The 15632-nt window shown below is 31.3% G+C and overlaps 3 protein-coding genes and 1 long non-coding RNA gene across 5 annotated transcripts; 2 read left to right on the top strand and 2 right to left on the bottom strand.

The window, feature by feature from the left end:
- The first annotated feature begins 4979 nt into the window (after positions 1 to 4979).
- On the top strand, positions 4980 to 7221 carry LOC123689795. Its single transcript, XR_006750682.1, has 2 exons — positions 4980 to 5604; positions 7081 to 7221. It is a non-coding gene; the product is annotated as an uncharacterized LOC123689795 (long non-coding RNA).
- Positions 7222 to 7747: 526 nt separating this feature from the next.
- LOC110999964 (nudix hydrolase 8) lies at positions 7748 to 9417 on the bottom strand. Its single transcript, XM_045631406.1, has 5 exons — positions 9181 to 9417; positions 9000 to 9115; positions 8828 to 8919; positions 8329 to 8539; positions 7748 to 8175 (listed from the first exon to the last, which is right to left on the bottom strand). Exons 1-5 carry the CDS (start codon positions 9252 to 9254, stop codon positions 7796 to 7798), a joined length of 873 nt encoding a protein of 290 aa, XP_045487362.1. The 5' UTR covers positions 9255 to 9417; the 3' UTR covers positions 7748 to 7795.
- A 2467-nt stretch (positions 9418 to 11884) lies between these two features.
- On the top strand, positions 11885 to 13374 carry LOC110999950 (nudix hydrolase 8). 2 transcript variants are annotated; one of them, XM_022269243.2, is made up of 5 exons: positions 11885 to 12027; positions 12105 to 12214; positions 12296 to 12387; positions 12617 to 12827; positions 12897 to 13374. In XM_022269243.2, the coding sequence occupies exons 2-5, from the start codon at positions 12118 to 12120 to the stop codon at positions 13265 to 13267; spliced, it is 771 nt and encodes a 256-aa protein (XP_022124935.2). In that variant the 5' UTR covers positions 11885 to 12027; positions 12105 to 12117; the 3' UTR covers positions 13268 to 13374. The 2 variants fall into 2 exon arrangements, with proteins under 2 accessions (XP_022124935.2, XP_045487361.1); XM_045631405.1 differs by having other exon boundaries at positions 11918 to 12214.
- Positions 13375 to 13532: 158 nt separating this feature from the next.
- LOC110999949 (Golgi to ER traffic protein 4 homolog) lies at positions 13533 to 15515 on the bottom strand. The gene is made up of 4 exons (XM_022269242.2): positions 15255 to 15515; positions 14899 to 15181; positions 13990 to 14297; positions 13533 to 13892 (listed from the first exon to the last, which is right to left on the bottom strand). Exons 1-4 carry the CDS (start codon positions 15362 to 15364, stop codon positions 13646 to 13648), a joined length of 948 nt encoding a protein of 315 aa, XP_022124934.1. The 5' UTR covers positions 15365 to 15515; the 3' UTR covers positions 13533 to 13645.
- Between the last annotated feature and the right edge of the window lie 117 nt (positions 15516 to 15632).

Below are 15632 nucleotides of genomic sequence, written 5' to 3'. Positions count from 1 at the left end.
CCATAACTATTTAATCATTAGATACATGAACTTCTAATTGATTAAATTACAAGTTATATATTTAATAAAGAATATATCGGAACGCCAAGTAATATAGTTAATCACTGCTTGTAATAACCGCCAAATATCACAGTCTAACCACAGACCGGAAATATGCCATAGACAAAATTATAGAATTTCGTAATCAAACGTTGACTTCACGAATGCTTTCCAAACGAAATAACTTTTTATAGTCAGGTATTTTGAATCTGTTAAACTACTTCACGAATTTTATACTGGCAATCCCTAGTCATTTATGTAAGGTAAATCTTAATATAATTGGGTAGATTTAAGAACAAAATACACACAATTATTAAAAAGTTAACTCCAACTGATATATATACTATAGGTATATATTTATTTTAAAATAAAGTTACATTACAAATAGTAATTGATCAATATCTACTTAGCTTAGGTTAATTATGTTTTTAATTTTGGGCACACATATTTTAGTATCCATTTGCAATATCAAAAGGAAGTATGTCGTAACCGACAATGAGGTTTTTATCGTACGATCCAGTTTTAATTTGACCGACATTATGTAACGTATAACTTTGGTTTGGGAATTTAACTTATCTAATACCTACTAGCTACTGGCTGCGTTTTCTCGTGCTTTTAAAAACTTAACGCTTCCTTTGCCATTTAAGAAAACATTCTTCATTCATTGGAACAATGGACGAACAAGAAAAGTGTGAAAACTCCAGGTAAATTAGGTTCTGAATTTATGAAAAAACAGTAGAAACAGTTTTATATATCGTAGAAAATAAGAGGTAACTTTTACAGGTAGTTACCTCACCATGAACAAATTCTGGGTCGATTTATTTGTTTTTAAAGACGAGAACAGCAAGAAAAGAATGAAAAATGTATATAAAGCAAAGGAGGCTGATGAGATTAGAATTATCTTTTGACATTAAGATATTACAGTGATAAACACACATAATTTTGCTATCCGACTTCTGTCCATGTAGAGTTAAATGAAATGTTTTGTTTACGATCATAATTATCGGTCCACGAATTGATATCAAACTGAAATGATTAGTACCTTTAATAAACCTAACAAGTGCATAATACATATATATACCTTTGGCAAATTTTTGGACTGTCTGCTACTCGGACTTTGACCTGGTAAAGCGGATGGAAATTCCAGGTCGCACAGTAAGTTTGTAGGAGAGGTCTTTTTCCATAGGCGCCTTAAGGAAAGTTTTCGAATTGTAATGTTAGTCTTAGAATAATTTGAGATAAAAAGTAGAATTCTAAAAACCGTTTAGTAAGCACATTTCATTTACATTATTAAAAAGTACATACTTACTTTCTTTTTGTTACTAGTAGGTATGTAAACTTGGATATTATAAAAATAACATAAAAAGATCTAACAAATGTGGCATAACCTGTTGCGTTTCCTGCAAACCATTCTCCACCGGTCACGCCCACTCGTTGATATTGTTTATTTTCTAAGCTTGCTATAGATATTTTCAAAGGCGTATATAATTTAATTCGCTTGTTAATCAAAGTTTGACACCTTGGATGTCGTAACTATGTAAAAGCCTAAATGTCAGAATAACACTGGGTTTGCCATTATCTCTATCTACTATCTATCTCTATCTACTATCTATCTCTATCTACTATCTATCTCTACTCTACTATCTTCTCGCGCTGTCTTTATACAAATTTAACTGAGACGATTGACTTTTGGCCGGCAACGCACTCGCGAGCCCTATGGCATCGAGAGTGTCCATGGGCGGCGGTGTCACTTAACATCAGGTGAGCCTCCTGCCCGTTTGCCCCTGTTCTATAAAAAAACTCTGAGAACGTCTTTCCGCCGTTTCTATAAAATACCTTTTCTTACGAAAAAAATTTTTATATCCAACTAAATAAAAGATTCTTCAAGTGTGGTATGAGTGATATGACACAATTCCAAAAAGTTTATAATTGCAATTTTCAAAAAGCAATTTTTTTGAAAATTGCAATTATAAACTTTTTCACGATGTCCGGATAAGCTATTTATTACTTATTGGTAGGATAAACAGTTTTTGCGTTTCACGACTGTCAGATAGCGCTATTCGTCATGAAACGCGAAGTATCTTATTCGGAATCTTTCGAATAATTTATGTGTTGCATTATGCATAGCTATTTGTTACTTTAGGCATACATTGTGAAGCAAGCCCTAAATATAATGTAAATATTTACATAACAGTGATCATGAAACAGATACTTTTAGACATGAGTCTAAGCGTATCATTAATATCGATAGCAACGATAAGATAAAATAATATCTTTTGAAGATTTTCGAAATCTGAGACGTTATAGATTGAAAAAGTGATTACAAAATTGGTGGCATGACACGTTTTTGATTTAGCAAAAAAATCATCTGCGTTTGGGCGACTTTATTTTAAATCTTGATAGATAATAATATATGTTTTTATTTATTAAGTTTATTTGCGTCAACTAAATTATTTATTCTGAGTAAGAAGTCATATATACTGATATTAATTTTAGTAACTCTCTATTTATATATATATAGTTTTAGTCTCTAGTTATTGCTTAGTTATTTCAACATGAAGACCGTCGTTTTACAACTGAGCGTCTTTTAAGATACTGTTTGCCGCGCACCAGCTACCTGAAGTGTTTCTTAATTCGACATAGGGGTGCTACAAGAAGAGAGCGTACAAATTCCTTACCTTCTGACGGTGTAAGTGTTCATAAATATTTTCCATTTTTTTGGTACAATTATAATTATATAAACTTGTAACAGGACTACGTGTTGCGCCATGACCGCTATCTAATCCTTCAATTAATTATAATGATTGAAAAGCCTGAGTAAACTGCGTGTTATAAAGAAGGAATCATGGCATCACAACGTTAAGGAGTGGAGTTGGTGTACCTGGCACAGGATAAGACGCGTTTCAAGAGACTGATGGAAACTCATAAATATACCAAAAAAATTATGCTACTTATATAAGTTATATAAAAAATAAAACGCTCCAGTAATAAAAAAATACAATATCTACGCTACAATTATATTTTATTTTCTTTGCCAACTAACTCTTTATTGGTCTTTTTAAGTTAGGTTAAATATAATCGATCAAAACATGCAATAATGATACTTGGCATTTCCAAGTTTTTTAATGAAATAACAAATTATTTATTCATTTGTGTTTTAATGATAAGATAATTAAAGCAATGCTTAAAATAAATCTAGTTTCAAGATAAAAATTTTATAACAATGTTACTTAGAACATAATATTTAGGACTACGGGTGTCCACAACACATTAGGAATGTTATTTGAATAAAATAGTGTGATGCCACGGCGGGGAGCGGGGGCTGTATAGTGTCGGTCATTTGCCTGAGGTCACTGACCACACCACAAGCCGCACGTCACTGCTTCAGTATCGTTAACGTTTTTGGTCTTCAGTCGGTTCTTTGGATGTTTATAGACAATTACTGAGGCTGTTATCGTATTGCAGTGATTGAAATTTGAATCATGAATATTTGAATGCAAGTGATTATATATTATCACGTGCTCGCCGAGTGTTTTTTTTTTTGTTCTCGGTTCTTATCTGTACTTTGATTACAGAATACGTATAATAATAGGTGATTGAAAATAACATAACTAAATTGCTATTATGAAACAAATATCGTTTGTAAGTTATTTTATATTGGATTCGTGTTTAATCTTTCAACTTGTTAAATAGTTATTTGTTTTTGTAGTGGTTGATTATTTTTTGGTGATAGTAAATTTATTTAACTTTAAAATTGAAATTTACTGGATAATTAATTATTCGATTCGATTCGTTATATTTTTTTTAAAGTTAATAGAAATTACAGATTGTACATTTATTTTCTTTCAAATCTGCCCATTTAGACACCAAGCCTCCACTAATCAAGTTCACAAGCGCCAACAAATAGGTGATGAGCAAAAAGGCAGCTTTATGAATGGAAGTAGGGCACTTTTTAAATCGAATTAAGTCGGCTGTTTATGTTTACCCTGCGTAGGTACTGGTAGGAGTTCCTGGAGTGGCACTATTAGTTTCTGAAATAAATATGCTCGGCCCTGTTGTAGCTCTTCAGAACTCTGAAGCTTTATGTTTCTAAGACCCCACTTCTTAACTTCTTCGTTGACAGAATTAGGTTGGGTATTACGATTTCTAAAGATTCGGTAAAAGTCTGTATATGTATACTTGTAGAACACAAATAAATTCAGGAAGAATTAAAAGAGATAAATAAAATAGAAGATGCGACAACTCGAGAAACTACTAAAAAAATAGTGAGTAGTAGTTAATAGTTGTGCAATTAATCGCCTTAGATTTGGATGCGCCTTTTTGAACAAGGGTAGGTTCCATCTCTAGGGTAGGCGTAATCTCATCAATTTACGTTTTACAGTCTCGTTGGGATCCAAGGGATCGAGAGAAGATGCCGGAGATCTAACGCTCATTAAGGAGCAACTCTTCCCAGATATCAGTGAGCCAGGGGAAGAGATGTGGCGACTTTTTCGGGCAAACATGATATCACTGATGATAAATCGAAAGAACAAATCTCAGATATAGAGGTTTACCTCGTCCCACTAACAGAGGTAATTCAGTGCCAAAGTGTTGGGACCTCAGCATGAGTTCCAGTTATGGAGGTTTCTCCAGGTCCCACTTAACCAAGTTTCACTGTATAAATGTTTTTTAAACTAAATAGTGTGATGCAAATGCGGAGGGCGGGGTCTGTATGGTGTTCTATCGTCTCGGTCATTAGCTTGAGGTCACTAACCACACCACACGCCGTACGTCATTGCATCACTTTTACACAAATATTCTTGTATTTATTCGTCTCATCATATTGACGCAAAATCGTAGTGATCATGAATCATGATATGGTTCTGGTATGAATTATCTAATCTGTTGATTACAATTATTTTTTTTGCACAATTTAAAATCACTGCGAGAAATATACACATATATCTATATTGACTTTGAAAAAGATTAAAAATAAATATTATTACGTATTTTTATTAAACAAAGCTACGGCCTGGTAGGTATATGTGATTCACCATATAGTGTGGTAAAGGATACATCGTAGTATAAAACACCCAGGAAAGGCGCAGAAAATTGATCACCTACTCTATATTATCTATAAAGACAAATCATGAATGATATAGAAGCATGTCAAAATATGCCTTTGTTATGCAACGACATAACTTTTAAATTAAAACTAATATAAAGAAAACATTGACATAATTCATTAACACAAACATATTTTATTAAACATTCCATGATATATGCTACTTACAAAGTTACTACACATATTCTAACAATAACTTATCACCTTATACGGATGCATAAAATCTACTTAAACCGTCCACTTAAAGTTTATCAACGTCGTAACAATTGCTTTCGGTAAAAAAATCAACAAAACCAGTCGCAGGCAGTCGGTGAACGTATTTACAAGAGCACGTTCGTGTAGTATTTTAAATTAAAATGACTTATGCTTTCATAATAGTGATGTCTGTTGCGATCACATTAAAATTGATGTTCATGAGTTTCTCACTGTACTTCACATTTAAACACAATTTACGCGCTGAGGTAAGCCTATTTATTGTATTAGAAAGTTGACTAAAATACCCATGATAAGTATTAATTGATAATGTTATTAATTACCTACTAATCTAGATTTTAATATTGCATTAAATCGACCAATCAATTAGATTCACTTTCAAATGGTATAACGAAACAATGTATTGTTTATTTTGACAATCGTATTTACAATTCACGTACCGTTTTGTTAAGGTTATTGTCGAAATAGCCTCAACAAAACGGCCTTCAGGTTAGAGTTTGCTATCATTGCTTGTCATTGGTTTTTGTTCGATTTTCAAATTGCTTATTTCGTTAAGAGCTAACAGATACTTGAGCCATATAGAAAATATTTCGGAATGGGGCTAAGCGCAATCTTTGACTCTCGGATGTCCTAATCCAACACAATTTTAATGTACTTGAACAGAATGACTGCGAGATTTAGCGCTAATAGTAGAGGAATAAGTTTACCATAGAACCTTTCTGGTACCAAAATACTGTACCGTGCTATTCTTTCTAGTTTATCATTGCATATATCAATTAAATTAAATAATAGTAAATATTTTTTTAGACGACAACTATCGTTCTATGTAATAAGAAATGTTGTGTCTCTCTCTACGCTTGTATTTTCTTTTAATTTATTGGTTTAAAAACAGCGATGTACCTAGTAGTTATGGGTAGGAGCTTGACTAAGTTGGGTAGAATTTAAATTTACCGGTGATGGCTTCGTTCCGTCTGTCTTGTTTACGTGAACACTCTACAGGGTAACGTTATGTGTGTATTAAGACAGAATCAAGGATTACAAATTAACAACTACTGTAGGTACTTCTAGGATTATCGTGGGTTACTAAAAACACGAACTATAAATATTCACTTTAATATATTTATTAAACTGCATATATTACTTCGTAATATATAGGTAATAACCTAGCCAGTAAGCTTGAAATTGATTAAACACGTCATAAAAATACACTTAATTGAAACTAAGATATAGGCGTGGACAATTATCTTAAGAGGAATTCCAATTTAAGTATAGATTCAGGTAATAATGTAAACAAAAATATGGAAAACAATTGACAAGTGTCAATTCTTTAATTTAAATCAAACATTTAGTTTAGGTCAAAGATATTCAAGAGAAAATTACGTGGGTAATATAGACATATTACGTAATAAGGAGCCCCGAACAATTATTTATACTTATTAAAAACTATAAAATATATTTATTCTATTGCTAAATTGTTTTCTTTAAGTTACCATTTTTTCTCTTCTTAAAAGTGTAGGTAAACTTTTTTAGATCCAATATCATTTGAAGTAGTATATAGTATGTAGACAATATTTTATTAGTAAAACGCGTAATGAGAATAATGTTAAAATTAATTCATCGTCATTTACGTTTTCATAATTTATTATAATTAAAAGTCCAATGTAATTCCTCTAAAGACAAACTTAAACAAAAATCCTCCTAAATGATTTATTTTCTTGTTACAGCCGACAAAAAAGAAAAATGGAAAGGATATAATGGAAAAGTGCAAACAAGTCACGCGTGCTTTTATGCCTAGCATTCACTGCAATCAAACATAAAGGGAAAATCAAGACAAACATCAATAATACATGAAACCGTTTGATTAAGATATTTTTATTTTTTCAAATCTTACTTTTATACTAAGGAAATTGAATAAGACAAATGCTTGTTACTGTTTTATAGGATAAATTAAGTATACAAAATAATAACAGATATACAATACATTAAAAGCATATTAGTTTGTTCATAAATTTGAAATAAAGTATTTTTTAACTTGAACATATTTTAATGAGCTAACATGGCATGTAAAAATCAGTAACGTGATATCCACACATTTAACTCGCAAGAAAATATCTCCTTGCTTGTTAAAATAAATCTATGCCGCTACGATTTTGGCGCCAATGAGGCCACAGATAATGTCTATGCGATGCCAAGAGAAAGTGTTTTTTTACGCGACTCCAAAGAGACTTTATTTTACGTATGGTCAGCTCTATGCATGAATTTAAGTCTCTTTAGAGTTATAATAATATAAAAATTAATTATCAAACCTGTATATTCTAATTACTTTTGACTTTTGCTAGTGGTTTGATAATTAGTTTTTTGTTCTGACTGTGTGATATAAAAAGGCTATTATGAAACAAAATATATTTATTTAAAAAAATACATTGTACTCTGTTATATTCACTTGGAATCATAACCAACTGCAACTAAAAAGTTCATTTCTCGCGTAGCCGTTGGCCATGTAACAGTTTGCTTTTGAAAATCTAGTTTGAAGTTGTTTTCTCTATATTTTAAAGCTTCCTTCACTATTAATCTATTGAAATTATGAACATGAGGGTGGTTTGTATATTCGTCAATGGCCATCCACTTACAATCTTTGACCTCTCTTTGTGATAAAATAATTTTCTCTGAAACTGCTTTCATCATAAGAAGTATATATATATCTGAGTTGCCATACATCATGTCATGTGTATGCCGGAATGTAATTATTGACTCAAAATCACAATTGATACCAGTTTCTTCTTTGACTTCTCTGATTGCTGCATCTTTAATATCTTCTCCTGCAAATTACAAATACTATATGTAAGTTTTTAGTGCAATAACTTGGTGTAAGTAATAGAAATTTTCATGTTGAATTCGTTATTCACAATACACATAACATTTTGTAATGTTAAATAAAACATATTTCAAAGACAACATTTCTAATGTCTTACCTCTTTCAACATATCCACCAGGTAATTTCCAATGTGGATAATTATAATGCTTTTCAGATACTGCTAATAACTCCTCTATATTATTTAAAACCAGTGCTCCTACACCAAGGTTTGTATGGCATGGTGGTGGTAAATTAGGCTTAGAGTCAGTTGGAAGCCATTTATACATCATCACAAAGTCATCTCTAGCATGATGAAAATTAAAACCTTTCTAAGAATATCAAGCTATAGAAGTATGTGGTAAAAAATCTAGCATATTCAATAGGAAGCTTAACAGAAATATAATAAATACAACAGAGCCTGTTGTGACTATTAAATAAACTACTTGTGAATAATAGGATCACTAAAATACATAAAAACAGTTTGAGCCCCATATATTATATTTGGTGGCATATTTTTAGGTGTAACACCAAGGTACATAAATAGGTCAATATTTAGTTTATGGCAAGAAATATCTCATTTGTGATTTAACTTTATTGATTAATATAACTATCCTTACCTGTGCTAATATAGGAACAAATTCAGAATGATTAATCCTGATTTTAAACCATATGCATCTTTTACCATTGTTCGACCATATATTTAAAGACTCTGAAATTATTAATGACATTACATTTATTTTAATAATGATTACTGTTTCACACTTGTTACCCAACCAAAGATCATAATACCTTGCAAGTTAAGGATGAAGTCATTTTTATTGCCGATAATATCATTTGAATCAACCGTTAAGCCTTTATATCTATCATCAATTGATTTAAATTCGCTTAATTTACCTGAAAAGAGTCTAAAAAAGATAATAGGTAAGATTGATATAACAAACAGAAACAACAAGAAAAAATTAAAACAAACCTCGAACTATTTATACAAAGTCCAAAAGAAAACTTGGAAGTTATTATGTTCTTAAAGCTTAGTAAGGACAACATTTTATATAACACATTGAAATTATATTGGTATAAATTGAACAATATTATTTTTTTAAAATTATACTCATTCTCATTGCCCAGTGCCCACCGAAATACTTTTTTTTTTTCAATTTGTCCCTAATGGGAAAGGCAAAAGACTTTAGTCCATACAGCCAAGTCTTATTTTTCGAAATACTTAATAAATCTTAGACAGCTGACAGAAGTTCTTTGTAGACTGTCTGTAATTTGTGAAATGCGCCACAGACATGCTTTGGTTGCACATTACACACTACACTGTAAGTACTAGACAAGACTCCTTAACAGTAGTGTATGTAGTGTAAGTCGAAAACTAAATTAGTATGAAAACGTAGACGGACTATGGTATAGACCAGGCATCAGCGTACACCGTGTGAGATAGCGAATGATCGACATAACTTCATAATCTATATGCCATTAATATTACCATGACAACAATTTTCCCTATTTTGTGGGGTAATTTATACCATAAGAAATACCCCTCCACTCTCTTAAACCAGACAACGGCAGCAGCCTTCACCAGGTCATCTATACATAGCCAAGGTCAGGTTTTTATGGTAGCCATCTGTATCCCGGGTATACCGTGAACAACAATAATGAGGGGGCCAGGAACTGGGGGCCGTGATAATTTGGCGCTATTCATATTTCATTTTGAATAGCAAAAGTTAGTGTAATTGTTTAAACAGAACAGCAGTTGTGTTTCATTTTCACTAATATAGCAAGAGTTAACTACTTACGTGTATAAAAAGTGTATTGCACGCTATCGCGGTTGTAAAAACGTTTTATTTTTGAAGTTATACTTCTTTTGGTACGATGGAGAAAGATGATGAGAGTGAATTTTTACGATGCGCGCGCACACCAACACCTAAATTCAACATCGTAAAGTAAGGTCTAGGTGACATGGAAATCGATTTTTATATTTAAAACACGTGTTTCGTAACAGTACAATTAAACAGTGTGAATAAAAAAATTAATTGATTTAAAAGCACCATTTAATCAATTTCATATACGGCGGAGACAGTATTTACTAATAATTTATTTATTTAAATAAAATCTTTATTAATATTTAACGTTAATTATTTATTATAATCACTACTGCATTTTAATTATTACATTTTGTTATTACTTATTTGGAAGTTATAATAAAATTATATTCGTCCCTGGAAAACCGGGACTTGCTCGGAGATCAAGGAGTTTTTAAACGGTTTTATTTAGCTCACCCCGTTTGTTTTATTCTTTTTTCTTGGGTCAAATTTAGTAATTGAAATTTCACCCTCTTCCTGTCAACCGATTAATCTGAAATTTTGGTGACAATACAATTATGCAAAATGGCGGATAATTTATGTTTTATTAATCCCATCAATATGGGTATCAAATGAAAGGGCTCAACAAGCAGAACAAGCAGCGTGGGGCACGTCAATTGTCTACAAATTATAGACTTAATGTGCGATAGAAGAATCTTTTAATTCGTCGTTATTAGAGCCAAAGGGGGAAAAAAAAATAAAAAAAAATTCGTCGTTAAAATAGGCAGTTGTCCCGCAGACGGTGAGGAAATTACTTACTATTTTCTTGCTCATGGAAATTCCCCACGGTTTTATTTTAGTCTAGTCTATGCATATGTTTATAATTCCCACGACTGTATCTATTTTATTATTTTTTGGTTTTTAGTACATTTATCTTAAACATTGCAATGTATGTTTAACATAAAACCGTTTAACTTAAAAAGTTTTTTTACCTATTTTTATTAACTCATTAGGTTTATAAATGTTACATTAGAAAGACGGAACAGTCAACAGGGTGTAATGAACAGCAGCTCGGAGATACGCGGTGCCGTAACTTGTCTCTTGGCTGCGAACGAAGTGTTTTCGACAATACAATTAGAATTTTCTAATTTCTGCGTAAAAGCGGTAATATACCTAGAATACTTTTCGGTAGTAATAATATGGTAAGAACTCCAGGAGCTTGAGACAAAGTCACGTTGCGACAGACGTAACCGATTAACACCATTTGAATTTGTATTGAAATCGTCACGTGGCAATTTTCCATTAGGGATAAATTATTAATATTATCATCGTCACGTGACAAAGCGTAAACAATGTCATAACTCATAATAATTAATTTGTAAGAATTACATCATTAATATTGAGTATGAGCATATATTTGGGCTTCAAATTTGGACTCTAAATTTTATATGCGTATCTAATTTAAATCGGTTTATAGATATTCATATTTCATTAAAATTTGTTAGATAATGAATAGTAAAACTCTAAATTAATAGATGGGAAATGTACAATATAACTAAATAATGTTGTGGTTGTGGGTTGTGGCATCTTATCTTTATTAAGTGATAAGTAGGGCGAAACAATATAAAATTTGTTTTGACGCTTGGAAAAAAAATGAGGCATAGATATTGTTTCTTATATTATATAAATAAAGTAATCATCGTACAATATTATACAATACAATACAATATTGTACAATATTATACAACTAATTTACCTTAAGCAACGATTTTATATAACTTAGACTCAGTTAAAGTACCTATGTAAAATAAACCATTGTTGATAAGCAACTTAGCTTTTGCAAACCGTTGTTTTTAAGTGATTTTTGACAGAAGTCATTGACATTTTATTGACAATTCTTTAAATCTCTTGAGTCTTGACCTGTTATCAAATGAAATATTTACAAAAGAATGACTGGATAATTATTACATAACCCACACGAAACCTACTTATCTATTTGAATAATATGTTCCCAAGTAATACTGTTAATAAGTGTGTAATACTGTTTGGGGTTTCTAATTTTTTTCCTTGTGACCTGAATTTTTTTTTTGAGGTAAAACATTACAATGACATTTAATGGAGTAGTAGATAGGTACAATGGAGTTACAGTCACTTCAAAAGATGAGCCTTGTGATCAGATTGATTTTAAATGCAAACTTGTGAGTAAGTGAAAGTTAGAGCTTATAAATATGTAAATCACAGTCCTTGTTACTTCTTATAAATTTATATAATTATTATTTTAAGGTTCCTTAACAAGATGGGCAGAAGAAAATAAAAGATGTATTTGGTTTAGAGTTAATATTACAGATGCAGAGTGGATTCCTATTTTAGCAAATGTAAGTAACAATTCAAAAAGTTCACATACAAATATATTCATTTAAAATTTACATGTAAAGAAAGCAAAACATTGCAACAATTTAATTAATTTTAATTCTATCCCCTTGTTATCTAATGGGCAGTGCCACTCTTTAGATTTATAGTATCATGTAGTTGAATTGTCAACAAATCTTGTTAGTATATAATATCAAAATTTTATTGTATATCACTAAATTTATACAATTACAGGAGGGTTTCAGCTTTCATCATGCTAGAATTGACTTTGTTATGATGTTCAAATGGCTGCCACAAGATAGACCAGCAAATTTACCTCCTATATGTCATACAAACTTGGGAGTGGGTGGTCTAGTAGTAAATAACAAAAATGAAATACTGGTTGTAATGGAGAAACATTTTGAACATCCACATTGGAAACTACCTGGGGGATATGTTGAAAGAGGTATAAGAAGACCTTTTATGTAACCATAAAAACCACATAGGAATTAAAATTTAATGTAATTTTTTGTAGGTGAAGACATAAAAGATGCTGCAATAAGAGAAGTAAAGGAGGAAACTGATGTTGATACCATTTTTGAATCTATGGTCACATTAAGACACACTCATAATGCTATGTTCGGGAACTCAGACATTTATGTTATCATTTTGTTAAAAGCTACCTCAGATATAATCACTAAATCAGAATTAGAAATCAAAGCTTGTAAGTGGATGAATGTTGATGAGTTTTTAAATCATCCTGATGTTATTGATTTTAACAAGTTTATTGTGAGACAAGCATTAGATTTAAAGACAAGAAAGATTAAATTTGAACTTCTTAAGAGAACATTAAAACTAAAAACAATTGTGAGAGACATTACATGCCTTACAATTGAAGATGTTTAACATACAGATATTCTAAATCACAAGTCATGGTTGTTGGGACACTTATCATTCCAAAATAACTATTGTTTTATGGTTGGTATTTAAATAATTAAATACATTAATGTATATGGATTGTTTGATTAGCAGTTTCCTTTACTGTAAATATATTTTGGCATGGCTAAGTAACATTATACAAGTTAAGTAAAAAAATGGTTTATGAGCTCAAAACCTTATAAATGGATTATTATTTGTAAGATGTACAGGAAATTATTACAAAAACAATAGATGTAGTTGCTTGCTTTATTATTATTTCAATTATTTTAAATCAAATTTTGATGGGTAAACAAATTTTCACCATAATAACTATATTCATAAAAACAGACTATCATAAATCAAAGTTTAATCTAAGTCAGGGACTTGGGGTTTGTTTGCCAACTTGCTGCCATCTTCATCTGAGCTGTCAATCTCGCCAAGCATTGACTTTATAACGTCACTTAACATCGAGTTAGGGTTCCTACGGTTCTCTGGGGCAGAAATTCCAAACCAGACACGGCCAATATTGTCCAAATACCCAAAGAAGCGAGGGTCACGCTTTAGAAATTTATAATAACTTTTACGTAGCATTAAAAATTTCATAGCATCTCCACTGAAATGAAAAATACAATTTTAAATTGTTTTGACATATTTGCATATTGCTTTAATATTTTAAAAACTAATTAAATGTTTAAGAAAATGCAACTTACTGATCAATAACTTTAAGAAGCAAGTATAAAAAATTTAGTAGTGGATATGGAAATGGTGGGGCACTTTCATGCAAATTTGGATGACATCTTGTATATGTCTTGAAAGCCTCATGGGCCATTTCCTTATTTTTCAAACAAAGAATTTGCAACACTGCCTGAGCTATAAACATAGCAATTTCTGACTTAAATCCTTTGGTAGTATGTAATTCTATCAATTTGGTAGCAAAAGCAACACCATCATTTGAATGTAAAAAATGCCTATAAGCAGTTGATAACTTCTTTTCTTGCCAGTACACTTCTGCAATACTCTGAAAATTTCCTCAAAACATAATTTAAGAAAATATAGATATGTGTCATGTATTAAAAGTGGAAGGAGGTTGAAAAAGTACAAAAAAGGTACATTGATGGTGCATATGCTTTATGGAATTGAGACTATTAAAACTAAGAGATGCTGTTGTCCCAACTATACCAATAACTCAAAAGAAATTGACCATTGTTATGTGAATTACATTCACCTTTTTAGGAAAGTTAAGTATATTGTGTTGTATATGGTTGAGCAGTGTTGGCCTAGTGGCTTCAGCGTGGAATTCTCATACCTTAGGTCATAGGTTTTAATGGGCACATTTAACATTTGCTCTAACGGTGAAGGAAAACATTGTGAGGAAACCAACATGTCTTAGATGCAAAAAGTCGACAAAGTGTGTCAGGCACTAGCCTGATCACCTAGTTGCCTATAACATTTAAAAATGATCATGAAACAGGTTCAGAAATCAGAGGCCAAGACCTAAAGAGATTATAGCCCCACTGATCTCTTTTTTTAAGTATATTGTAGATAGACACCAGTATAATCTCAATTTGTGTAATCATCTATACAAAATCACAATACCACATTTAAAACTAAATATTTACCCTGTGGAGTAAAGGATGGCCTCTCTTATTTTTATCCATTGACCACTTTACTGCATTAATTAAAAAGGTTTCCCTCTCCACCACATTTGATTTCATCTTAGCAAAGAGTTGAGCAATTTTTTTAATCCATTCTTCACATGGTTTTATGTGAGATTTCGTGAGTACATCTAAAAGAAGTATCGCCAAATCTGTACCACTACCTTGTTGATCACATTCTAACAATATGTTTGCACCACTGTGCAACAATTGTAGCAAATCACCGTACTTCTTTTGATTTAAGTACCTACGAATTAGAAACAGCAGCTAAATAAATCAACTCCATCAGTAACAAAACTATTTAAAAGTTAACTATGTACCTAAAATATAGAGTTCTGTACATTTGATGTGCTTCATAGTATTGACCCGCATTTACGGATGCTTCGAGTTTTTCTAAAACTCTAGCGACACCTCTTTCTCCGCGGGCCATTGTTTATGTATTATTGAATACTTAATAACACTGAATTCGACAATATACATATATACAATATCTTCTTTTATTTAACATTACACATGAAAGAAATGAGTTTACACTCCACTTTTAATGGCGATTGGCGACTTGTCACTTGTGTGAAATGATTTTTTTTTACAACAATTTATCCCTAATGGGAAAGGCAAAGGACTTTAGTCCATACAGCCAAGTCTTATTTTTTGAGTTTACTTTCAACAGTTATTGACATTGCTGATTGGACAATAGC

The sequence above is a fragment of the Pieris rapae genome, chromosome 15 (genome assembly GCF_905147795.1).
Source record: "Pieris rapae chromosome 15, ilPieRapa1.1, whole genome shotgun sequence".
Taxonomy (NCBI): domain Eukaryota; kingdom Metazoa; phylum Arthropoda; class Insecta; order Lepidoptera; family Pieridae; genus Pieris; species Pieris rapae.
This window is presented reverse-complemented; position numbering and strand designations above follow the sequence as displayed.